We start from the raw sequence: 24,166 nt of genomic DNA, 5'->3' as shown, positions 1-24,166 counted from the left end.
TATTGAACAAAACTCTTCAAGTTTGATTCGTCATGGCTCATAACAACCTCTTCTAATTTCGTTAGTGCCACCCATGCAAATTAATCGTATTAATTAAGCAGGATTTTTCCTTTCCTCCGTGTCTGTCCGAATCAGAGTGTGAATCGCTATGTTTCAGTGCGGTTTGCTTAGCAATTCATTTTATGGTCAGAGAAACATACAAGTAAATTATTATGTATTAATGAGCTCTTGCCCCGAGTATTTTTACTGTCAATTAGTGGATAACAGTTATACGGTAAAACATAAATTCACCGTGAGATTTGATGGTTAAGAGCCAATAAAGTTGCAGTTATCTTAAATATATTTTGTGTAATTTTAATACTGATAAATATTCCCATCTAAGGATTGTCTGGAGAATCCTGGATTCGTTAGGGACGAGTGATGGGAGGAATTCATTAGTTTCACGTTATTTGGGTCCCTTTTTTCAGTTATTCCTGTTATCATCACTTTATGCTCCTGCAACAAACAAAATAAATATAAAATTTTAAAAAGGCTTAAATATTTACAGGATTGTATCTATAAGGCATAACTGGAACTTTTATCCTTCGAATGCAAGTTGGCACTGATATTCCTCCTCCTATTGCGTTCTCATTAAATTTTATAAACTCTGGAGGTTTTTTGGGTACATCTATCGTATTTCTTAATCTTCTCCACGTTTTCTCACCTAATGTTTCAGCTTGGTAGAAATAATCAGTTTTGTCTGGAAACAATTCTTGTTCATGATTATACTTTGCTGATAAAGCAATGTCTAATGAATCAGACGGAACGGTATCTCTAAAACACGAAATTAATTTATATGCATTAATTCAAATTAAAATCTATGAATACAACAATTGTGGGCAATTAAAATGATGCATAATTTATTTTATCAGTTCAAACGCCTCGTTTATTAAGGCATGTTACTACTGCATAATACGTTTCTGGCACTGTATCATTAAATTCAAATTTATGTATTAAATTACCGTTTTATGTTTTGAAAAGATTTATGCAATTGTTAGAATATTGATTGCATATGGAGATGAACATTTGTTACGACATATCTTATGATGTGATCGTTAAGTATCGGTGTTTGAAAACAAGATAAACTAATTAAGATTAAAGATACGATGTCAATCAATCAGTCGTAGAAATAGGTACATGTCTAACTCTTTAGAATTTATCAAAATAAAATATTACGTATTTGCCTCTAAAATGTACTTCAATTGTATGTTCAGTTAGTCAGCGGATTAAATTGTGATTGTGTGGTGCATTGCCTGACATTTTGGACGATTATTTTCAACATTACCATACACACAACAGACACTGTGGCATTTAAGTGTCCTCCATCGATTACCACACCGTAAAAATATCAACTCAAATAATAAAATAGCACTTCGACAAGCATCCAGAAAGTAAATAAAACCTACCTATAACAATGAAAATGTGCGTATCGCCTGGCACTCGACAAAGTCTGGTGTGCGTGCAAACGTTCAAATGTTTGCAAGTCGGTTTCCCACGATTTACACAACTTTTTATTCTCTTCTACCCTGTTTATCGAGGGAATGGGTTTCAAAAATATTCCTTCATCATATATAAACGGCATGTGGGATTTGTTGCGCTTATAGATCCCGGAATTGGCGCTGACACTGACTGGCTTCATTTGGATAATGACGCGATATCATTGTGACGGGGCGGAATCCGCTGACCCAGAAAAGGGAAGTTTGCGTGACAGGACAAATTAGATTACCGCATGGCATCTGTTTCGATTTTTCCGAATTGATGGGGTTAACAAATATTTGTGCTAGTGGATGATTTTTGGGGTTGTCGGAATTTAATTGAGCGATTACGAAGGAATATTTGTCATGCGAATTTTTAAATTAGTTTGTATTGATGATCTCATGCCAGTCAAGGCATATAGTGCCTTCAATTTTTAAATTGTAATTTTATTTATAAATTGAGACCCTTTTTAGTTTAGTATAATGTGATTTCCTGTATATTTGTTTTAATATAAAAATTCAAATATATATTGGCGTAATAGTTTCGAATAAAACACATATAAATATAGAACAAATATATTGAATAGAAAAATAACTGAATACAAAAATATTAACTAAAACATAGATAACTAACGAATAATTTTTAACACGGGATATATAAAACTTTTACAAATAAGGTTGCCAACCATGAAACAATCTACATAAATTTGATGGATCCATAGCCTGTTGAATTAATGTACCAACTTGATGCTCAATACTGGTCTGGTTCCCTTCTTCAGTACCTTGTAGTTTGCTACGTAGTCTCAATAACGCTCTCTCCGCAGTGATGTTCAATTCTACATTATCTTAAAAAATAAACATGGTTAATTTCCATACAAATATATAATACAGTCGAATTTCGATAACTCGAAATATTATTTGCTGCAAAAATAATTCGAGTTATCAAGACTTCGTATGTAAGTATAATTTAAGCTAGATATTACAAAAGAATCTGCTAAAGTACGCTACTTATCAAAAATAACATTTTGAAACCCATAAAATATATAATACAATAATTATTATTATTATTATTTATTATATATTGTATTAAGAGCAAACAAGTAAATAAATAAATAAAATAAATTACTTAATTCACATAATAGTGTACAATCAATAAACAACAATTAATTCAAGTTGTAATCACGCACTATATATATATATATATATATATATATATATATATATATATAGTTGTTTTTACCTTCATCCGATAGATCATTACAAACAGAAGCGTCTTCGTCGGTTTGACGTTTATTGGCCTCTGCAGGTGTAACACTCCAAGAGTACAACGGATCATAAAGTAGTACCTCCAAAATAGTTACTATTGTTTGGGCGTTTGATCGTAAAACCTCCATAGTTTTTTCACAAGATCTTTTAAACATGCCCTCTACACCAGACACACCCATTCCATCAATTATATCCCGAGTAAGTCTAAAGGGAACAGTTTCGGGGGTCGGTAAACAACGGCCTTGTTCGAATGCGATTCCTATGAAACCAAAATTACTAACAAACTATAAAATAATAATTCATGAGCCTACCAAAATCGATATGTATAACTTCGGCGGTATTTTTGTCAATAAGAATGTTGCTAACGTGTCTGTCGCCAATACCCAAGATATATCCGCACATACTAGTTGTGGCGATGCTGTTAATGTATGCTCTACGCCTCTCATACCAAATTGTAGGCTGTAGAAACATTTCCTCAAAAAACTTGTGGAAAACAGGCTTGCATCGCCCGCAAATTACATTAAATATTTTCAGCTTTACTTCAGAAGTCTCTCCAACAGTTTTCTAAATAAAAATTAATATTATTACAATACTAACGCACAGAAAATAATTGTATACTTTATACTGATTCCGACACTCTGCAGGTGACATGTCTTTAGGTCGGTACAGCGAATGAGCACCACTATTACAATTCTCACCCACAAGATATTCCCCGATAGGCATACTATTATCCACCCATTCTAAAATACCGCTCCTCATGGACAAAGGCACTATCTATAAAATATAAGTCTCTGTAAAATCGTATTGGACAACATGTAAATTATTTACTTTATATGTTCGGATGATTAAATCCGAGGTTTGTTTGTTTCCGGACAATAAATTATTCATTATATTGAAAACCTGTTGCATAACAGAATCTTGTCTTAAGTCATCTCTGCCTTTAACTAGTTGAGACCGTTCTTTGCCATCGGTTCCCCTACATTTAATCCGTTTCGGTGCATTTATACCTCCCACAGCACTAAATGTATTTTTGAAACAACTAATGCCTACAAGACGCACTAAGTAATGAAGTCAATTGTAATAATCTAAATACTAACCCACTATATTCTTATAAGTATTGCTTTTACTGACAGGAATGGTAACAGTAGGTAACAGCACATCGTCGTAATTTTTTATCTTCATTATTTTCAACGAGGAAGGAATAGTAAACTCCTTTTTCTTACTTCTCACTTCCCCCATATCGTGATAAGCCAACTCTATTAAAGCAACAGCCACCGCATTCATTTTGGTTATCAAATCCGACTTGGAAGTCTTCTTGACTTTAGCCAATAATTTAGTTGCAGCCAGTACTCTGGCATCGTTCGAAGAAGTAGTGGTTTTCGATTTGGTGAACTCTCGATCATTGTTCGCATTAACCAGGGCTAAAATCAACGGAATGGTGTGATGGGGATGGTCCAAAGCGCACTTTTGCACAATTGTAGTGACTTCGGTGGTGAATAGATCATTGGCGTCGGACAAATGCGGAACCAATTGCGGTAGCATGTCGATGTATTTGTACGTCTGTATTTTGTGCATGTTATCATCAAGTGCAGGTTTAATTGTAGTGTTGTTACGGTTTTCCAAGAACAGAGACATCATCCGAAATATGCGTATGTTGTTCTTGTCGCTCAGTTGCAGGCTCCGTAAATAAAATCTGAAAGAAGGCATTTTTTGGAAATCAAATAATGACAAGTTAAATTTTTATTACTTAATAGCTAACTGCAGGAAACCGTCTCGTTCTCTTTTCGTATTTTCTATTTCCAACTCGTCTATTCTACTTTGCTTTTCGTGGATGGTTGCGGCACGTCTTTCATCGTCGGTGGCACCACGCTTGTTTCTGATTAATAATGCGGTTTCTTTGGATTTCTTCATGTTAGTAAGCTTCTTTTGAAATAAGTCTGATTTCATGTGATTTACAATCTGGCGACAGATTTTTAATAGAATGTGGAGTAAAGATATTATATATTTACAAACCTGTTGATATTCTCTGTCAGCGAAAGAAGCTAGTTTGTCAAACGTATCTACGACACTCATAGCCTCCTCCATAACGAGTTCTGCCGATTCAATAATTCTAAGCGATTCTATGAAGTAATCATTTAATATAGTGTGTCTATTTTCAGAGTACGTCTCCACCAAATATTGCCCGGATAATTTGAGAGCTTTTGAACGAATGCTGAAAATAGTAAATTATTTACTATAATGATATAAACTTAAAAATTACCTTACTTAGGATTTTCGTTTGTATTTCTTCCCAGTTTGTTTAAAATATGTTTCGCTGATGAGGTGTCATTTAAAGCCCAACATAATTGAGCTTGAGACAGTTCAATTTTGGCTTTAACAGTGCTTTCAATGTTAGGTATCTGTTGAAGATCGCTGATCACCCTGGACGCAACGCGATATTTGTTTTCATTTCGGGCCAAGTCTAATAATATAAAATAGGATAATTTATTGTGATATATATATATATATATATATATATATATATATATATATATAGAATAAATACCTGCAAAGTTTAACATGATTTCAATCAAACTTGACTGTAAATCCGCATTACTTTTTCGGTTTTTCAAATAGTTCTTTAACATAACAATTCTCTGTGAAATAATTGGTTCTAAATATTCAAAATTTGTGCTGGCAGTAATAAGATCTTGTTTTTTCCATTTATGCAACAATTCCTGAATGGTATTATTTTCTGTAGCTTCAAAAAAGTCTAAACTTTCAACAAGACATTGTATTTCTGTTAATATTGGATAGAAATTTTTACAACACTTTAAGTTAATGTGTTTTAAATTTTCAAGTAAACTCAAAGTTTCCATTTTTGAGGCTTTAGAAAAATTATACGTATCATTGTCATGCATTGATTTTAATGTGTAATACTGAAACTTGTTGAAATCTAATTTCGTCACTTCTGCATTGGAATCTGAAATCGTTTCCTCCAAATTCCACCGACCTATAAAATCATTACTGAAAATGCAATTTCTTTCAATTCTTCAAATCAAATCTTACCAAGTCTCCACATACACTCATATTGAGGAGTTTCCAAATTACTTGTGCATAAAAGTGGAACTTCATATAAAGAACACATCTTTAAACTATCCATTAGTTTGGATTTGTTATTGAATGGATCGCGACCGACCTGCATTTCATAAAAATGTGCTACCTGATCCCATTGGTTCGTATCTTTATATTGTTCAACGCGGAATTCAGGTTCCAAAATGAAAGAAATGCCACAACCGGCGATTGCATCCAAATCACCAATAGTTTTATATGCCTACATAATGATGATATATATAATATCTTAGATTATATAATATTTATATTCACTTACGGTTCTGTAAATATTATGCATGGCTTTGGAAGTTTCTTGATCTAAACTATCATAAATTACATCGTATTTCGTATAACCTGCTGGTAAAGTCTTGCAATTTTGTTTCTCCAATTCCTCCAAAGTGTTATAACAGCCGAGTTCCGCATAAAAAATAGCCGCAAAATGATCGTCGCAATATTGAGAAGCTTGAGCCACGTTCAAATAACATAAATTTAAATCATGCAATCTAAAATAAAATGAACAAATATTTGCATTGCATCCGTTATGTGATTCTTACTTTTTTGTGTTAGTGTAAGCCTTTTGGAGTCGTACGAAATCAACCACACTTAACATGCATTTTACTGTTCTTTTATCACTTACTATCACATTATTTGATAGTTTATTCTGTGAGAATTTCCAGTGCTGTTCAAAGAAATAATTTATTTTAGTACGCATAATATTAATGACCTCCTCATTTTGTACGTGCAGCAGTAAATGTATTATAAGAGGTAAAAGCTCCTCACACAATTCAACCTGTAAAACTCAATATATTTACATAATCTAAGCAGATATGCAACACTTACCTTTTTCTCGCAAATTGGTATCAATTTGGACATAAAAGATTTGTCATTGAAGGTACGCAAAATCATTGTGACCAATTTTACAATCCATTCGTCATGAGTGACCATTGTAGGGCACCAAATATCATTTGAGTTCATGGTGGATATAAATAAGTCATTGGTTATTCCCACGTTTGTTGAGGCGGTAGATTTTTCTAACGGCATAAACGGTACCAAAAAATTATCATTAATAATTCCCTGTCCAAAGTTAAATGATGAACCTGCTTAAAAAGTCCTGTTAAGTTTCAAGATTTAAATAAAATTATAGGATAATTACCCGCCATCTTTCTGGACTCTTTGGATACCATAACGGAATAAAGCACTATTGATGCTACTTTAACAACTTCTATGTCGCTATCCACAATATATTTAGACAGTAACATGACAATTTTCCCACAGATCAACTCGAATGGAGCACATTTTAAATTTTCATCAACTTTTTCTGGTTGTAATATTAATGTTAATAAATTTGCTGGACCAAGTTCTCCAAGGCATTTGACCGCTTCCATGCTCACCTAAATCACATAGTGATTATAAGTGTAAGGCAAATGTAAATAATAATAACTTACGTTTTTATCTGAACTACGAGAAATTTTTGTTAGTGTGGCAACCAATCTATGCAACAGGCTCTTTTCGCAGTCTTCAGAGAAGCCGCGATTCTCCTTTAGCTGTTCATACATCGCCATTAATTCGTCCTTTTGTAGACTAAGCACTTGACGTAAATGTTTCAATGTTTCTTCTCTGAACGTAGAACAGTCTTCATTGTTAGTTAAGAAGAGCCCAATTTCTTCGGCAAATGAATAAGTCTTGCCCTCATACTTTATTTTAGAAATTATGGAATTTATTTTTGTGAATTCTGCGATATGTGTAAATTCATCCAATTTTATAATATTGTCTGAGAATACTTGTTGATTTTCCAGAATTAGAAATTTCAAAATTTCTAGGCTAGGTTGTTTTATAGATTCATTAGTTAAAATGAGATTCTCCAAGAAATTCACAACAAATACGAAAAACTGTTGAAAACTATCAGAAAATTGTGGCAAGATTTGTTTCAAGAAGTTTAAAAATGATAAAAGTAAAACCTGAGTAAATTTCCCACAGAGTAAATTGTGATTTTTTATCAAGTTAACAAATGAGTAAGTACAATCTCTAATAAAATAATTCATGCAATTTATTTTTTTATGTAATTTTGGAATAACCAGTTTGAGAATCAAAATATAATGATGTAATGCCTTTAATCTAGATTGCAACGTTACAGAATTGTAAATATTTAGTTTCAGACTCAACATTAATCTTTCTAATATATCAGATCTTGTTGTTAACAGTACACAGACATCTTCCATTTGTAAAAATTCCTTAAATAAATAAGAGTAGTATATTTAATGAATAACAATTAGTTACTTTAATACCTTTAAAAATTGTAGACTAGTTAAGAACTGGTTATAACTTAAGTACTTGTTATAAAATATTACACGCTCCTTAAAGTGTTCTAAAATGCATTTTTCATCACTAACTAAAGAAACCAAATTCAGAATAACTTTATCCAAATTGTTCCTTAATAGATTTATTAAACAATCATTGCCTAAAATTTCAAAAAGTTGAACCATTGTCGTGTTAAATTTTACTCTATCGACACGTAAATTTTCTACTTCTTCATGGACAATTTTTGTGAATATTTTAGGAAGTGCCCTCTAAAACACGACGCCACCGTTAAATGGTTTTTTTCTAATAATTTCAACAACTTACTTCAATTAGCTTCTTTTCTGTCAAGCCCAAACTATTGGCAGCTTCCAGGAGACCATTTTTATCATTATTAATGATCAAAGGAACACAAATTTCTAAGTATTTTGTGTAAAACTCAGTTTTATTTGCACAGTTAAATACTGAGAATGGAAAATTAACTATGTTATAACCTTGATCAATCCATTTTTCTAATATTCCTTTAAGATGACTCTCTAAAAATGCGTTTTCCAATTTTCCACCAGAAATTAGTCTGGCGACTTTTTCTATTGTACTTTTAACTGATTCTGAAACAATAAAACGTATAATATAATACATATAAAAGAGATCAAAAAATCTTACTCAATTTGGTCTCATGTACAAGTTTCAACAAGCCCAGAAACGATTCTTCAATCCAAAAAGAACATGACAACATCAATTTGGAAAAAGTCAACAAAACTGTCGAGTTTCTGATGGATAAATCATCCTCTGATAAATTTTCTTCAGCAAGAAACTTGCGACTCTAAAACAAAAAAGACAATCAATAAATTTAATGAGATATATTTTATCCTTACTTGTTCCAGAATTTCATGAAATATTATCTCCTGTCTGTGCATATATTTTATTTCACAACTTTGTGAAGTAACTTTAAAAAACTCCATAAGAGTATTTATTGCTTTTAACCTTATTTCAACGTATGGGCTTGATAAAAGTAATAAGGCAATTTGTATTAATTCTTTACCGCCCTCTGTGCAAAAATCTTCACTTGGATTAACCTGATATAATACTTCAATACAGCCTAAAATTTCCAACGCAACTTTCGGGCCATAATTATCTATTGACGAATAGAATGGTATCAGTACTGCTATAACCTTTTCTTGGTATGAATGATTTAAATTCCCAAAGTGTTTTATTAAATCTAAAAACAAACAGTTAAAAAATGCTCACATAGTATTAACCAAATTACGTTTAAGACACTGTAGTATTTTCACAGCATAATCGTAAATTTTATAATATTCCTCTCCAATTTCTCCAAAATTTAAAAGAATATTTTTAACTATATGAGGTTTTAAGGAAACATCGGATTTTGTATATTTCAAATGGTCCAAAATAAGCAAAACCTACAAAACAATAATGAAAATATATTGACAATTATTCCAAGCAAAATTCCTACTATTTTAACATCTTCTTCATCTGTATAAGTATATTCAAAATCGACCAACATCTCCAGAATGTTGATTTGATCTTGATATAAAACATTAGTGCCACTTATGAAACCATAAGTTAACAAACATTTAATTATGGACGTTTTAGTATCCAACAATTGTTGTGACGTTTGTCCCATAGCAATTTCTACAATAACATTAAATTAATTTCCATTATTTTTTCAATTTTCAGAAACTAACTTTTATAAATGTACTGCAAAACGTTTACTATGGCCCCTAAAGTAGCCTGAGTTACTGTCCCTCTCAAAGCTGTATTCAAAAGTTTGTTATCTCTTGGTAAAAACATTCTGTGAAGTACAGGTAGGTAATGTGTGATTGTTTTTGTAAGAACGTGAATTTCCATTTTAGATATTTCTTCCATTTTTTCCATGTTACTCTGCATTAAATTAAACAAAACTGAATTCGCCAAACTTTCTTCTGTGATTACACCATAACTCATCATGAAATCTAATAAATTTAATATAAATTCCGTAATGTGCAAAACTTCTTTAGTATCACTTTTATTATAATTCTCCTCTTGCAAGATATCCAAAAGTTTGCTTAAAATTACAGAATCAACACTTACATCCTCTAATTCTGTTTTATTTATAGGACTTTGTTCTTCTAAATTATCAAGGTTTATATTGTTGTACAATGACACAACTTCAGAGTATATATTGAGATTAGTTTGAGGCAACTGAATTGGAGTAGTTTTGGGCCATTGTTTAAAGCACATACATCCAAATATAGCCGCACTCTCTTTTTGCGACAAAAATTTCGTCTCCAAATTTAACAACCACCTGGCAATCGATTCTTGTCTCTCAGTGCCGATTCTACGGAATTTCACAGTAGAGAGAAGAGTGTAAATTGTTTTTATAGCGTTGACACTGGTAGTTGGCGACTGCAAATAGTTTTTCAGAACCATTTCACTGTCTAGTATGTCTTTTCTTATGGTCAAATTATTGATTAATATGTGTGTATTCTCGATGAGATTTGTAGACCTAAAAATGTGTAATAATATAATTTTATAAAATGATTGAAATATATAACATACAGTACAGCAAACTTGGCTATTTTTCTCCAAAATGTTTGGACAGCTTCATTATGTTCAAAATGCATTTGCGATTCAAATTGTTCAAGCACAATTAAACATTCATAAGCATGGTACTTCAAATTTAAATCCTGACTATCAACTATAATATTTGTTAAAACTTGCAATAAATATAAAAAGTTGTCTTCAATTAGCAATTTCGGATACATTTTAAGGGTGGTTGTTAACAAATCAATCCTAAAATTTATTTTTATATAAAATATGGCGAATTTAAAACGCATATAATTTTACCATGGCCAATCTTTTAGAATTTCTATATTTGATATCATATTATGAATACCAAGTTCAAGTTTTTGACGCTTTGCTGACGGAATTTGAGATGAAGATGTTAAAGTTAAATTCAGATCTGTGGCTCCCAATAACTAAAATATATTAATATATATATACTAATAATAATACAAACTACAGAACTAATCTCACCTGTTGAGTTAATTCAGCAAATAAGATCTTAAATGTGTCTAATATTTTTGTGGGTTGGACTGTGGTTTTGAATATTGAAGCATTCTTGTATGTATTAGCGACATAAAAGTCCATTTCTTTCATTAAAATAACATACATTTTATACATATACTTTTTCCAAATATTCCAATTCACTGCCAGAGTATTATCTTCTTTTTCCCCATTAGGATGGTGAATTTTTACTTGCAATAAAAAATAATCTATTAATTTCACTTTTAATCTGTGTTCAGATCCATTAAGCTCATAAAACTCAACAACATTTGGAAAAGTACATTCGCCTAGCTCACAGCAGGATGACCTTTTGTCCTTTGCAGTCTAAAATTTACAATATTAAAAACAATATAAACAAAATTGATTTACATACATGTAAACAAAAATCTGTTAAAATATCTACAATATCTTCTTGAATACCTTTGTGATGATTCTTGTTAATACTCTGAACAAGAGTTATAATAAATGGAAGTTCATTTCTTAAAACTGTTGCTGGGAAACTGCAATCTGGTCCATATTTAATAATTAACATCATGCATTTTATGTAAAGACTTTGAATATCAATTGTTCCTTTTTTATCCTTACATAATGTCTTTATTGAATCAAACACAACTAAAAATAAAATATTATAGAACAAATGTTTTTATTATACTTAAAACTACTAACGTTGCCAATCACTAGCGTCTAACTCAGATCTATTTTTTTCATGAGATAGAATTGTATCTTTTAAAGCAAGCAAAAAGGTCCTTTCATAGCATTTTTTCATTTTCTCATTTCGGAGGCAGTTAACAATATAACTTGTAACTTCATAGACATTTAGTTTATTTCCTGAAAATTAAATTATTTATTTCATAATCACAATTAATATTAACTTACTTTCTCTAAGACCAAATCTAAGAACAGATAAAAATATATCACTTGCTACATTTGTGATTTTAACAACATCTTGACTAGTTCCTTTTTTCTTCATATCATCGATTATTTTGTCAGCATCCTGAAAGAGTTTTGTTTCAAATAAATTAATTAAATATAATGGAATTTTACCTTTAAAAGGCAATTCTGTACACCAGTGAATAAATTCTTCCATGAATCTTCAAGCCTTTCAATTATATCAGGATCATTTAAATTCTGCATAAAATAGTCACAAGCTTTTTTTCTATCTGTGATTCGTTTAGAATCTAATAGTACTATATTTTCATCTAAACTCATGTTTGCTTAACTAATATTCAGTTACATTTAACAATTAAACAGATGTACAAATAAAGGTATATGACAAGTAACACACTATTTTGACACTTGAAATGTTTGTAAAACGAAAGAGATGATTTTAAAACTCAATCATCATATATAGTTTATGTTTTTTAAGAATTATTTGAAAACTGTGTTGTTAAGGAGGAACACAAACTTTATAAATGACAATATTAGAACTACCAATAGAACAGCTAACCTACCCATAGAAATAAAGAAACAGAAAGATCGTCTCTGTTACAAGTAAAATTGAAATCTTTGAACACAAAATATTTTTATATAATAACAATTGATAATAACTGAATAACTTGTCTGAATTATTTAAATTTGAATTAATTAGTTTAGACAAACACTTTTACATAATCAGTTTATAAGCCTGATTTCATATGACAATTAAAAATTTAAAAGATATTTTATAAATAAAATTATCTACCTTTATTTTATTTTATCCTTTTATTAAATTTTATATTTAAGCATCGTATGAAATGTGTGATACTATGATTCGTTTTTCACGATTATATTTTAATTTATTGAAACTATTTATATGGATAAACAAAATTGTATAATTGTTTATAGAAAATTGACTTATAAACGTCAAATAAAATTTACGCAATTTATCAAAAATTTATCATTTTTCATTGCTCTTTTCAAGTCAAATTTTAGTTTTAAAAATGATGACATCCAAGCCAGACTACTTTTTTATTGATGAAACCAAAGTCGAAAAAAGGACTATTATAGATATTTATGATGAAGAGTTTTTTACGAATTTGAAATTGGCCAAAAATATTATTCAGGGAATGACAAACGATATAGGTAACATTCTGTTTTAATAAAACAATATTTTTAATAATTAAAAAGATCATAATATTCAACTACAATTATAGTTTAGTAGTGTATTATCTGATTAAATTTACTTTGACAAAAAGTTATGCGATTAGACAACAGATACGTCTCAAAACTAGCTAAAACTGTAACTAAATGCAACTAAATATTATTTAATTTTCAGATAAAGGAATATGCAGAAAATGGATGGCGCGTCTCTGTGCCATGAAATCGAGCGATCCCCTAGTAAAAAAAAATAGGAACGAATTCTTTCAATATCTACTCCAAATGATGAACTTGTACGTCCAGAGGCAAAAGGCGAATGCTCCTAAAGAAGACGAAGCGGAGGCCGAGACCGAAAAAGATAAAAAAGGGGTATCTTTTTCTGAATCAAACGGAACTCATTTAATATTTTTTTAACTTTAGTGTTCGTGCAAAAAAGACTACATAGCCAAATGGTCGCCGGACAAAAGGACGTATATTGCGATGAAACCGTTGCCGGGAAGAGGGGCGCTTATTTATATGGCCGTGACAAGAGATCCCTCTATGGGTTGGGAACATTCTTAAACATGTACAAAAATCAGTCCTTATTTTACAAATGTTTAATGATGTGATTAAAAGAAACGAAAAATATCAATCATAATTTTTTATATGTCCATGTTTATAAATAAATTGTAAAAAATAACTTTGTTTATTCTTAATCTAAATAGTTGGTTCCCATATTATATCCAAATATTATACACAATTATCTACCTAGATTATTGTTATTATATTACAATCAAGTTATTCCAAAAAATTCATATGTCAACCTAGCAATGATTTAGATTCGTAATGAATCAATCATAAATATTGAATAAGTTACCTATTTTAGAAAAATAAACAAAATAAAAAATGAATATGTCAATCACTGTAAATGTAATCAGTTATTAACTTGTCAATTATATTTCATAAACTTTCATCTTCATTACAGTTAAATTTCAGTTAAAAAATGTTAACAAACAAACCCGACTATTTTTTACTGAACCCTAGTCTATTCGAAAAAAGAACTATTTTAGACATATATGATGAAGAATTTTTTACGAATTTGAAATTGGCCAAAAATATGATACAGGATATGACAAATGACATAGGTAATATTTGGTTAAATTAAAACAGAAATTTTATCTTAACATTTAATTGTATAACGTATTTTATTACAACAAATTATTATTAAAACTAGTTTAATAAATATTGTCAATACAAACATGAAATGCATTTATGCTCTATAAAAATAGAATCTAGTCTATCAAACAGAACATTTATTACAGTTATTTGAGTATCAGATTTTGGTTTAAAACAATTCTACTCTATTTTTTGATTAAAATTATTTTATCCCAATCCTGTCACATTTGCTGTTACCTCTATATGATACAAAATACTTTATACCTAAAACTTAAATCTAAATATGTACACATTTTCCAGACAAGGGTATATGTAGAAAATGGATGGCACGCCTTTGTAGCATGAAGTCGAGCGATCCCGTAGTAAAAAAGAACCGTAACGAATTCTTCCAGTATCTGCTCCAAATGATGAAACTGTATGCCGAAAGAGAAAAGGTTAATGTTCCTAAAGGTGAAGAAACAGAGGCGGCCGTAAAGGATAAGGTGGATAGTCTACTGAAACAAAATGTACTTGTTAAATATTTTGTTATTTTAGTGCTCATGTAGGAAGGACTATATGGCCAAATGGTCCCCAGATAGAAGGACATATATTGCAATGAAGCCTTTGCCGGGAAAAGGCGCGCTTATTTATATGGCAGTGACAAAGGACCCTTCTTTGGGTTGGGAGCACTCTTGATATGTTGAACAAGATCACCACTTAATTGAAAAATGTTCAGTTAGTATGTATTAATCAGAAGAAAAAATTAATGCACCATCAATCAAAAACTGAAATTCTAAACTGTTCATTTTATAAATAATCTTTCAAAAACAATTTTATTTTGATTTCTAATATATTACTTACCAACTAATAATTAATTAATTCCTAGCGACGTTTCCGTCCATGTGTTTTCTTGCCTTTCTTCCCACTTTTGGATTTTGGCTTCTTGCCACTTTTATTGGCGCGTGGCTTCTCTTCTTTTTCTTCTGACCTCCTGAAAACAAAAGGCATTAGTAGTTTTTTATTACTAGTGTATTACTCATAAAAAACGTGACACATGAAAACATGCATTAACAAATTAATTGATACAGTAGTGATAGTTGTGATATTGTAGGGTAATTTAATGTATAAAAAATGTAAAATATACTTACTGTTGCATTTGTATGGAAACAGCTTTTTCAATGTCCACTTTTGGCCTTTTGTTGAGAACATTTTCAACAATCTCCAAATTGTGTACTCTTTCATGTGAACCTGAAACTGGGGGCAACTTTCGCTTTCTTGATTGACCTGGTGTTATATCAGCCACTCCTCTGGCTTCCTTCTCTTTCGGCAATTTATTTTGGAATTTACCTAAACTAGCTGTGGATGCTTTGGCCACTGTCACTGCTGTTTGCAACTAAAATACATTGACAATCAATTAAAATGTTTCAATATGAAACACTACAGTTACATACATCTTTAGCTGAAGAGGCATCTGAATTTGTTAAACCAAATCTGGGCACTTTAACATTCTTTGCTTTGGCAATGTTCCTCATTCTTTGTAATTCATTCTTTGCAACATTTTCACTTTTGGCCGTTATTTTTTTGGCAAACTGGTCTTCCATAGGGTCTGCATTGTCTGGCACTTCTATTAACCAATCTTTATCTTTCTGTGCTTGTGCCCGTTTGAAACCATATAACGGAACCCATTTTTGCAGCTGTTCATCCCAAGATAGTTTACTCTTCTTTTTCTTCTGTATACCTTTATCCTTTGCAAATTGTTGCCATTTAGTCAGCGGTTTGGGCTTAGGAACAGGCTTAAATCTGGGCAAAATTGTTTTTTGGGGAGGTAATTTTACAACTATAGCTTCTTCCACTCGTTCCGTCGGTAATTCCCAAATCTGATTAAGAAGAAGTTGCGTGTTGTCCCTGGCCAAGTCTAAGAGATAATCGTTTTGTTTCCTTCTACAATTTACAACACGTTAAAAATAGATTTAAATACCAAATGCATGTGCATACAACAAAGACTTACTTGTACAATTTCGCGTCGAAATCATTATTATCCACGGCCAATAGCGTTCCTAAGTCAAATTCCAGTTCTAAGTGTTTCTTCACAGTAATCGGCTTGAAATTTTGGGCCTCTAGGGCCGAATTTTGTAACACCTTACTCACAACGTCCATGTTGTTTTCAGATTCAATGGAAAATATAACCTAGGTTTTCTAGTAACCGCACGTGTGAGATTGACCAATGACAAACAAAAAGTCCCTAGAATACCATAAAAGCAGTGCTGCCAATTCTGTTCGTTCCCAACGCTTTAATGCTGTATGGGACATTCCATGCTAAATCGGATAGTTTTTCGGTTCATTTTCGGAATTTTAATTATTTTTAAGCATACCTGTAAAATATTCGCTTAAAGAGTTCAAATTACAAAACATATTGACATTATTAAAAGAATTATTATTTTTAATTTAAATTAATATTATACTTATTAAGTTTTTAAACATTTCGTACCTCTCTCTGTATAAAGTTATAAGTTTTTATATAAATTTTATTCATAAGTAAAACACTGAAACCGTATATTGAATACAGTTGATTTTGTAATTTATTTCTGTATCCGTTATCGTTTCTTAAAGCTAAAAATGCCTAGAGGTGTCCATTTATCGATATAAATTAAACAACAAATCAAGACATAAACGAAATCAATGTGTCGGTGAGTACCATAAAACGAAGACTAAAAGAAGCTGGTCTCTATGGTATAAAATCACCAAAGAAGTCCTTCATTTCTGTAAGAAGTAGATCAACAAAACTACTTTTTCTAAGAAAACATGTGAAATGGACAGATAAGCAATGGAAAATAACTTTGTTTTCCGATGAAAGCCGGTTCCAATTATTTAAATCTGATGACATTTCATGGGGGAGAAGACCAATTAATAAAAAGTATAATTCTAAGTACACTAGACCTACTATGAAGTATGATGGAGGAGACGTTATGGTTTTGGAATGTTTTTCTGGGTTTGGCATGGACCCGCTGGTTAAGATAGATGGGATAATGGATCGTTTCGTTTATCGTGACATTCTGTAGAATCATATGCTCCCATTTGTCAAAGATAACATGATTTTAAGGTGGACCTTCTAGCACGATTCGAAATACACGTCTAAGTTAGTTAAAGGGTGGTTCATTTCTCAAAGAGTGCGTGTAATGGCCAGTACAAAGCTTCTGGGCATTCAATTCAATTGAAAACCTTTTGGATGAAATTGATAGGAAAATCCATGCAAAAAAACTATCAAATATGAGTGAACTCTACGAACAAATTCAAAATCAGTGGAAGGAAGTCAATGGATAAAAGGTGTTTAGCAGTCATTAAAAATAATGGATATGATACTAAATAAAGGAAGGCTAAATGTACGTAAGGTTGTTTTATTTTATTTATGTAATATTATATTTATTTTATTTTTGACATTTTATGTGTATGATGTTTAACGATAACAGTAAATTAAACATGGAACAAAATCAAATTAAATTGACTCAAACATTTTATATGAATTCTCAAGAAAACATACATTTTTATTATTATTATTATTATCATTTGTTAATTTTTACATTGCTGTAACTAATTTTTATTCGAATATTTTGAACATACAGTATACATCATTCAGAAATTGTTAGACAGATCTCCCACATTATATAAGTAATCGTTGGTGTCCATCCGGATCGTATCATATCTATAGTCAATATATACCACTTGTTGATCTTTGAAGCTTTTACTTTTGATTTTTTTGCGTGCACTTATTTTTTGAAATTCTACAACTACAAACATGAAAACAAATATCTTAGTCAGAGTATTTACTTGTTAATAATTTTTAGGTGAATTAAATAATTAACTAACAAGGGGAAAAATTTTTTAATTCATTAATTATCAAATTACAATATAACATTAAATTGCAAATAATTTATTATAAAAAACACACTCGATGGAGCCCCCACAAAAATTATTGAACCAAAAAGATGTCTCTTGGTAATTTTATGTGAACGGACTTACTTAAAAAATTTAGCTTAACTAGGTTGAAAATTGGGGTTAGTTTATTTAAAGGGAATTTAATTAATAATGGCTTTTAATAAATAGGCAACACATGGTACAGCCTGCCCACCAGTTAAAGCGCCTTATTATCTCACGCACAAAATTTTAGAAATGTGAAGAATACCCAAATAATTCCATTTGTAAAAATTTTTATAAAATCAAAATTTAGGTTATTGCGTAGCGTTTATCAACACCGTGCGCATGCGATTTGATGTACAGGTTGGTCGCACTGCACCAATTTCGGATACGCCATATTTGTTTCATATTGCTGTCGTGGATGAAGACCCACTTATTTTGGAACGAGGTTGATTGTTGAAAAGTCGAGTATCTGGTTCGGACGTTACAGAGAAGAAACGTTGTGAAGATGACTGCTCACGACCAAATGCGGGCGATGCTCGACCAACTGATGGGCACCGGACGGAATGGTATGTAATTTGTGACGCCTCCCATCATTGATTTTCCTCATATGTATTTTTCTTTTGCGAACAGGTGAAAACAATAGGTTCCACGTACGGTTTAATGATCCCAAAGTCTGCAAATCGTTCCTGCTCAGCTGTTGTCCCCATGAAATCTTGTCATCGACGGTAAGTTAACAATTTTAGTATTAAGACTGTCATCAACATTCATTTACCGATCACTCCATGCATAGCATTTCGAATCGTAGACGAAATTTTGTCAGATTTACTGAATATACGTGTGATCTGATGTCTAAATTGAAAACTGAACAGGAATATTCGGTTCTCCGTACACTAATAACGCACTGTGTTTTCAGAAACTTCACAATTTTCTATAATATGATGAGGATAGGTGTTAGTTTTGTATGTAAGTACTATGACGTACGTATTAAAATATGACTTATTAGGATTAATGTTGATAGTACAACAATGTCTCTCTGAAGCAATGTTTTCTTTACAAAAAACTTACTTTGGAAACAATTAAGAACAACATTTTAATGGTTGTAGTAAATGTTTTTTGATTTGTTCTTGATTGTTTTGGAAATTTTCATAATCAACAACTTGGGAATATTGGTAAGAAATTGTAGTCCAATTTTTCTAAAGCGGTAAACTTGTGATTAATTTGCGGTGTATTTTTACAAATAAAATTTATTATTGCTGTACTTTCCAGTGAGGAATTTTATTTGTAAAACTATTTTTAGTGTACCAGTTGCATATTCTGGCACTCTATAAATATATATCTAAGGTCATGTTTACATTTATTAACAAATAATAAATTTTATTTTATTATCATACAAAGCAAATTATTCAAAATCCACATTTTTAAAATGTATACAGAGGTTTTGTTTTGGTAAGTAAATAAGCCAAATGAAAAGTAAAGAAAAACTGCATGTACTACATACAAAATACTATAAAAGCTGATACGGATGTTTTGTGAGTATGAATCAATAAATTGTAACGGCTGGCAAAGTTTGTTTCTTGATATTTGCAATTTTTTTCATTTTAAAATTAGTAGGTTTTAAAGTATTTTAGTTTCAAAGTATAGACTATTTCTTATTTAAATTTCCTATTAATAATCAATTTCAGATAAAATTGCCTTGTGGTGATATACACACAAATAAATTATATGGTTACCTGTGCAGAGAAAAATTAAGATTTGTGAACTATTGCCTCTATGCTGTAAAATAAGGATTTGATGAAGTTCGAAGTACCTCCTGCTGTGGATATTTTATTTTATATTGAAAATTTGTGTAAAATTTTATGTTGAAATTGTTGTAACATATCAAGAGACTGTACAATTTGTGCGGCCGCCAGCTCGGATATCCAAAGAAACTGGCCTATATTTTGTGAGTATGACAAAATGGAATTTCGTTCAGTGGATCTAGCCAAGTAAACACATAAAACTGCGTCTCGATAAATTGGTGCGTTCTCTCACTATTTTTACTATGTTACACCTGCCTTAGTCTTGTCTTTTTTATTTGACTAAAACGATTCAAGTCTGCTATTTAGGATGTGTACCCAAAAAAACACATTGGGTGGAATTTTGCCATTGATTTGTAAGTTTTATCACTCCTATATAATATATTTTATCCATTTATCGAATCTAAAATATTTTGTTTGACAATTTTCATGTTTAACTAACACAGCACAAATGTTTTGTTTTAAAAATACTATTCTAACTTTGTAACATACTTTATATGCTAGAACCTTATTAAAATACTAAATAATAAAGTTCGAATTAAATATGGTAGTTATAATATAGATATTTCAATTTTTATTTTGACAATAAATCTTCGAAATAAATACGTTTTTGCCGTGTTCAGTCAAACTACTTAAACTAGTTGTCGCATATTTATGTCCATGAAAAAATTGTGTATTTGATCATCATTCAGTAGCAGAAAAAAACACAAATATACAATTTTTCTTGATTCTGGAGCGCCTCAGTAGTTCAAAGATTTTCTAATTAATTTTATTTAACAGCGCATGGACTTGGGAGAATGTCCGAAAATACATGACTTGGCATTAAGGGCCGACTTCGAAAATGCACAGAAGTCCAAGGATTACTTCTATGATCTTGATGTAAGTATTACATTTCCTAATTTAAACTGAATTAATTTTGTCTTTATAATTTTATTATAGGCGATGGAGCACCTGCAGGCGTTTATCAGCGACTGTGACAGACGCACCGAGGCGGCAAAGCAGCGATTAGCTGAAACACAAGAAGAATTATCCGCCGAGGTGGCCGTCAAAGCGAACAGCGTACACGAATTGGCTGAGCAAATCGGTCAGAAGCTCGCTAAAGCCGAACAGCTGGGCGAAGAAGGTTTCGTCGACGAGAGCATGAAATTGATGGAGGAGGTGGACGAGCTTAGAAAGAAAAAGCTTGAGGCGGAACAGGAGTACAGGAATTCTATGCCAGCTAGCAGTTATCAACAGCAGAAATTACGCGTGTGTGAAGTTTGCTCTGCGTATTTGGGTATCCACGATAACGATAGGCGGTTGGCCGATCATTTCGGTGGCAAATTGCATTTAGGCTTCATCAAAATCCGGGAAAAGCTTTCCGAACTTGAGGTAAGTCTCTCACATTTCCAACCAAATGTTTCAGTACAATAATTATTTTGTTTCCAGAAAACCGCTGAGAAAAGAAAAGAAGAGCGCCGCAAGGCGAACAAGGATCGCGACCGGGACGATCGTGAGGATCGCTACAGGGAAAGGCACCGCGAGCATTACGTAGGGGGCCGCGAGCTCGATCGCCGTTCTAAGAGGCACAGATCAAGATCGCGCGATCGCAAAGAGCGCGAGAGGGAAAGGGATCGTGACAGTCGCAGGCGCAGGTCGCGCTCGAGGTCTCGCGAGCGTAGCCGCAGATCTCGCTCCAGGCATACCAGTCCTGGAGACAGGCGGAGAGACCGCGACCGTGACTAACGTATAAAATACTGGTGTGGAGGCGTTGGGCGGTTACTGAACGGTTGTCTCACTGTATGAATTCGAAAGGGTTTTGTATCCGTCAAATTCTTACGCTGATTTTAACAATAGTCAGAGCTGGGATGACAATCACAATTAAATTTGTAATACAGGTTACGTTGTTGTACTGTAACGTTCGTTTGTAAACGTAAATTGACCAGACATTAAAGATACGTTACTACCGAATGTTATGGTATTAGGGCAACTTTTCACGTGCTTTATTCAAATAGTTTAATCGTTTCAATCTTTGGAAACGACTCGAACATCACTAAATATTGAAAACACCAGTTATCAATATAATTTGTAGTTAGTCTATATTGTCCAACGCCTAAATAATGTAATTTTAACTCAAGTTACAATGTTATTTATCATTTTATTTTTGTTGTATTTATATAAATTACCCTAATTTAAATCTACAAAGTTGATTTAAGAATTATCCATAGAAAATATTATTTCATTGTTTATCTTATTTATATACTTATTGTGTATGAAAGACATATATGTGACTGAATCTAAATTTCAATTTTTGATTAATGCGTTACAGATAGAAAAGTCGACTTTAATTTTAGATTTATTTTAAAGTATAAATAAAATGTTTCATAAAAGAAAATGTTTTTTTATTTACTATTAATAATGATTACAACTGTTCTACCCATAAATTTGTCGCATTTGTATAAATTTCACTGAATTTTGAATTTAATATAATAATTATCCATAGACAATGTTTTATTTCTTATCTTATAAGAATCTAATTGTTAAGTGTGATACAGATCTAACACTAACTTTCATTTTATTTTGAAATATAATAAGTCGTTTTTTTACTATTAACAATGGTCACTACCTTTGTTAATTAACATGGATTAACCACACTTATAGATTAAATTATTCATTTACTATCTTAATTTTTTAAAAATGAATAAAATTCGTTAATAGTGTAGATTGTTCAACAACTAAATAATGTAATTTTAACTCGAATTGCAAAATTATTTTATTTTTGTTATATTTACATTAACTACTATACTATTAGACTTTTGCATATTGACATATATCACAAAATTCAAATTTGAATTTTTAAATACTGATACATAAAAATTAATTTTAAGTTATAAATAAAATATCTTATAAAAGAAATAGATAGATCATATTATTTTATGAACTAGTTTATAAATATAATTTTAAAATTTCAATTGAAATTAAAGGAAGAATTATTAAAAAAAAATAAAACATATACAAATTATTACTTTATTATAATCTCACTTCAGGGTCTCTTCTGCCTGCCTTTGTGTCTGATCTGTGCCTTTTTATTGCCAACCTTTCTCTAGCAGCTTTCTCTATTCTGTAACAAAACAAAACTCATTATAAATTTAAAAATTTGTATCAATTAATGCACCTTCTTCTGATTCTTTCTTGTGTTTCTGGTGTTGGTGTGGTCTTTTCAACCAGACATTCCCGAACAGATGCCCTTATTTTTTCAAGACAATCAGCCAGATTCATTTGTTGATACCTGGTCAAATCTGACCGAAATACTAAATAACCATCTTTTGTTAACTTATCCTGATACTAAAAATACACAAATTAATGTAATAAATGGCTATATAGCTATATTTGTTGTATTACTTTTTCAATTAGTTTTTTCTTAATATCATCATTTAACCATTTAGCAGTTTCTATTTTAAATCTAACATCCACTTTGGTATTGACTTTATTAACATTTTGCCCACCAGGGCCTGAACTTCTACTGTATGTGATATCAAGTTCTTCCACAGGAATATATCCATTAAATTTTTGATGTTGCCCCTCACTTGGCTGAAAACGTGTTTTAGTACACGATATTATATAAGATATTAACTTGAACTTACTTTAGAAGGTGTTGTTAGCTTCAAACTACTGTTGGGATACAAATTTTCCAAAGATAAAGCACTTTTATAAGCGATTGTTCTGTTAATTACGTTGGGATATAACGGGTTGTAAACGGCGTTATGTACAAGGCGTCCAAAATAGCGCCCTAGCACGTTCATTTTTTAAATTTTCTTTTTGTGTTTTCTGATTGAATTATATCAGAACATTTAACCTGGTTAATCTTCTTCTTCTAATGTTCATATGATACTTAATTATGAAAATTTATTTGTTTATTTTAAAATGATTTTTTTTGTAAAATCCGTAATTTTAAAATATATTCAAACAAATTGTTTTAATTTGTTAAATTTGTGAGATTTAAAAAATGTTGTTTAATTGATTTTTATAAAA

At 31.1% G+C, this 24,166-nt stretch overlaps 7 protein-coding genes across 11 annotated transcripts; 3 read left to right on the top strand and 4 right to left on the bottom strand.

The window, feature by feature from the left end:
* Window positions 1–71: 71 nt before the first annotated feature.
* LOC126265553 (uncharacterized) lies at window positions 72–1,642 on the bottom strand. Its single transcript, XM_049967356.1, has 3 exons — window positions 1,446–1,642; window positions 546–813; window positions 72–495 (listed from the first exon to the last, which is right to left on the bottom strand). Exons 1-3 carry the CDS (start codon window positions 1,619–1,621, stop codon window positions 355–357), a joined length of 585 nt encoding a protein of 194 aa, XP_049823313.1. The 5' UTR covers window positions 1,622–1,642; the 3' UTR covers window positions 72–354.
* Window positions 1,643–2,074: 432 nt separating this feature from the next.
* On the bottom strand, window positions 2,075–12,556 carry LOC109609308 (serine-protein kinase ATM). Its single transcript, XM_020025958.2, has 30 exons — window positions 12,279–12,556; window positions 12,111–12,228; window positions 11,901–12,062; window positions 11,608–11,846; window positions 11,205–11,558; window positions 11,016–11,146; window positions 10,728–10,961; window positions 9,875–10,674; window positions 9,643–9,821; window positions 9,436–9,589; window positions 9,044–9,387; window positions 8,832–8,991; window positions 8,496–8,776; window positions 8,159–8,440; window positions 7,319–8,104; window positions 7,027–7,264; window positions 6,714–6,970; window positions 6,428–6,663; window positions 6,151–6,376; window positions 5,829–6,093; window positions 5,326–5,772; window positions 5,046–5,241; window positions 4,794–4,992; window positions 4,528–4,739; window positions 3,878–4,473; window positions 3,609–3,826; window positions 3,399–3,554; window positions 3,092–3,344; window positions 2,755–3,039; window positions 2,075–2,359 (listed from the first exon to the last, which is right to left on the bottom strand). Exons 1-30 carry the CDS (start codon window positions 12,441–12,443, stop codon window positions 2,181–2,183), a joined length of 8,352 nt encoding a protein of 2,783 aa, XP_019881517.1. The 5' UTR covers window positions 12,444–12,556; the 3' UTR covers window positions 2,075–2,180.
* A 95-nt stretch (window positions 12,557–12,651) lies between these two features.
* On the top strand, window positions 12,652–13,989 carry LOC109609307 (uncharacterized). Its single transcript, XM_020025957.2, has 4 exons — window positions 12,652–12,725; window positions 13,146–13,295; window positions 13,489–13,679; window positions 13,731–13,989. The coding sequence occupies exons 2-4, from the start codon at window positions 13,154–13,156 to the stop codon at window positions 13,869–13,871; spliced, it is 474 nt and encodes a 157-aa protein (XP_019881516.1). The 5' UTR covers window positions 12,652–12,725; window positions 13,146–13,153; the 3' UTR covers window positions 13,872–13,989.
* Window positions 13,990–14,239: 250 nt separating this feature from the next.
* LOC109609263 (uncharacterized) lies at window positions 14,240–16,705 on the top strand. Of its 2 annotated transcripts, XM_020025904.2 has the most exons (4): window positions 14,240–14,434; window positions 14,766–14,947; window positions 15,000–15,183; window positions 16,613–16,705. In XM_020025904.2, exons 1-3 carry the CDS (start codon window positions 14,293–14,295, stop codon window positions 15,138–15,140), a joined length of 465 nt encoding a protein of 154 aa, XP_019881463.1. In that variant the 5' UTR covers window positions 14,240–14,292; the 3' UTR covers window positions 15,141–15,183; window positions 16,613–16,705. The 2 variants fall into 2 exon arrangements, with proteins under 2 accessions (XP_019881463.1, XP_019881462.1); XM_020025903.2 differs by lacking the exon at window positions 16,613–16,705 and having other exon boundaries at window positions 15,000–15,286.
* On the bottom strand, window positions 14,463–16,658 carry LOC109609262 (ribosome biogenesis regulatory protein homolog). 2 transcript variants are annotated; one of them, XM_020025901.2, is made up of 5 exons: window positions 16,453–16,658; window positions 15,896–16,385; window positions 15,593–15,837; window positions 15,306–15,435; window positions 14,463–14,959 (listed from the first exon to the last, which is right to left on the bottom strand). In XM_020025901.2, exons 1-4 carry the CDS (start codon window positions 16,599–16,601, stop codon window positions 15,327–15,329), a joined length of 993 nt encoding a protein of 330 aa, XP_019881460.2. In that variant the 5' UTR covers window positions 16,602–16,658; the 3' UTR covers window positions 14,463–14,959; window positions 15,306–15,326. The 2 variants fall into 2 exon arrangements, with proteins under 2 accessions (XP_019881460.2, XP_019881461.2); XM_020025902.2 differs by having other exon boundaries at window positions 14,463–14,956.
* Window positions 16,706–18,439: 1,734 nt separating the features above from the next.
* Window positions 18,440–22,529, top strand: LOC109609300 (putative RNA-binding protein Luc7-like 2). 3 transcript variants are annotated; one of them, XM_020025946.2, is made up of 6 exons: window positions 18,897–18,925; window positions 18,990–19,084; window positions 19,273–19,322; window positions 20,936–21,034; window positions 21,095–21,526; window positions 21,584–22,529. In XM_020025946.2, the coding sequence occupies exons 4-6, from the start codon at window positions 20,939–20,941 to the stop codon at window positions 21,878–21,880; spliced, it is 825 nt and encodes a 274-aa protein (XP_019881505.1). In that variant the 5' UTR covers window positions 18,897–18,925; window positions 18,990–19,084; window positions 19,273–19,322; window positions 20,936–20,938; the 3' UTR covers window positions 21,881–22,529. The 3 variants fall into 3 exon arrangements, with proteins under 3 accessions (XP_019881504.1, XP_019881505.1, XP_049817744.1); XM_020025945.2 differs by lacking the exon at window positions 19,273–19,322 and having other exon boundaries at window positions 18,440–18,925; XM_049961787.1 differs by lacking the exons at window positions 18,897–18,925; window positions 18,990–19,084; window positions 19,273–19,322 and adding an exon at window positions 19,359–20,511.
* A 618-nt stretch (window positions 22,530–23,147) lies between these two features.
* On the bottom strand, window positions 23,148–24,007 carry LOC109609299 (peptidyl-tRNA hydrolase ICT1, mitochondrial). The gene is made up of 4 exons (XM_020025944.2): window positions 23,779–24,007; window positions 23,537–23,725; window positions 23,310–23,479; window positions 23,148–23,255 (listed from the first exon to the last, which is right to left on the bottom strand). Exons 1-4 carry the CDS (start codon window positions 23,935–23,937, stop codon window positions 23,165–23,167), a joined length of 609 nt encoding a protein of 202 aa, XP_019881503.1. The 5' UTR covers window positions 23,938–24,007; the 3' UTR covers window positions 23,148–23,164.
* Between the last annotated feature and the right edge of the window lie 159 nt (window positions 24,008–24,166).

The sequence above is a fragment of the Aethina tumida genome, chromosome 1, assembly GCF_024364675.1.
Source record: "Aethina tumida isolate Nest 87 chromosome 1, icAetTumi1.1, whole genome shotgun sequence".
NCBI lineage: Eukaryota > Metazoa > Arthropoda > Insecta > Coleoptera > Nitidulidae > Aethina > Aethina tumida.
This window is presented reverse-complemented; position numbering and strand designations above follow the sequence as displayed.

Coding starts and splice junctions, on each gene's coding strand:
- LOC109609263 (XM_020025904.2), top strand. CDS start 14,293: ATGTTAACAAACAAACCCGACTATTTTTTACTGAACCCTAGTCTATTC. Junction 14,435..14,765: donor GGATATGACAAATGACATAG/GTAATATTTGGT, acceptor CACATTTTCCAG/ACAAGGGTATATGTAGAAAA. Junction 14,948..14,999: donor AGGCGGCCGTAAAGGATAAG/GTGGATAGTCTA, acceptor TTGTTATTTTAG/TGCTCATGTAGGAAGGACTA.
- LOC109609300 (XM_020025945.2), top strand. CDS start 18,865: ATGACTGCTCACGACCAAATGCGGGCGATGCTCGACCAACTGATGGGC. Junction 18,926..18,989: donor GATGGGCACCGGACGGAATG/GTATGTAATTTG, acceptor TTTTGCGAACAG/GTGAAAACAATAGGTTCCAC. Junction 21,527..21,583: donor AAAAGCTTTCCGAACTTGAG/GTAAGTCTCTCA, acceptor TTTTGTTTCCAG/AAAACCGCTGAGAAAAGAAA.
- LOC109609308 (XM_020025958.2), bottom strand. CDS start 12,443: ATGAGTTTAGATGAAAATATAGTACTATTAGATTCTAAACGAATCACA. Junction 8,441..8,495: donor CAGAAAAGAAGCTAATTGAA/GTAAGTTGTTGA, acceptor GTCGTGTTTTAG/AGGGCACTTCCTAAAATATT. Junction 3,555..3,608: donor TAATCATCCGAACATATAAA/GTAAATAATTTA, acceptor TATATTTTATAG/ATAGTGCCTTTGTCCATGAG.
- LOC109609262 (XM_020025901.2), bottom strand. CDS start 16,601: ATGGACGTTGTGAGTAAGGTGTTACAAAATTCGGCCCTAGAGGCCCAA. Junction 16,386..16,452: donor TTCGACGCGAAATTGTACAA/GTAAGTCTTTGT, acceptor TGTAAATTGTAG/AAGGAAACAAAACGATTATC. Junction 15,838..15,895: donor ATGCCTCTTCAGCTAAAGAT/GTATGTAACTGT, acceptor AATGTATTTTAG/TTGCAAACAGCAGTGACAGT.
- LOC109609307 (XM_020025957.2), top strand. CDS start 13,154: ATGATGACATCCAAGCCAGACTACTTTTTTATTGATGAAACCAAAGTC. Junction 13,296..13,488: donor GGGAATGACAAACGATATAG/GTAACATTCTGT, acceptor TTTAATTTTCAG/ATAAAGGAATATGCAGAAAA. Junction 13,680..13,730: donor CCGAAAAAGATAAAAAAGGG/GTATCTTTTTCT, acceptor TTTTAACTTTAG/TGTTCGTGCAAAAAAGACTA.
- LOC126265553 (XM_049967356.1), bottom strand. CDS start 1,621: ATGCCGTTTATATATGATGAAGGAATATTTTTGAAACCCATTCCCTCG. Junction 814..1,445: donor GCACATTTTCATTGTTATAG/GTAGGTTTTATT, acceptor TTCGTGTTTTAG/AGATACCGTTCCGTCTGATT. Junction 496..545: donor TGCCTTATAGATACAATCCT/GTAAATATTTAA, acceptor TGTTTGTTGCAG/GAGCATAAAGTGATGATAAC.
- LOC109609299 (XM_020025944.2), bottom strand. CDS start 23,937: ATGAACGTGCTAGGGCGCTATTTTGGACGCCTTGTACATAACGCCGTT. Junction 23,726..23,778: donor AGCTAACAACACCTTCTAAA/GTAAGTTCAAGT, acceptor ACACGTTTTCAG/CCAAGTGAGGGGCAACATCA. Junction 23,480..23,536: donor AGAAAAAACTAATTGAAAAA/GTAATACAACAA, acceptor GTGTATTTTTAG/TATCAGGATAAGTTAACAAA.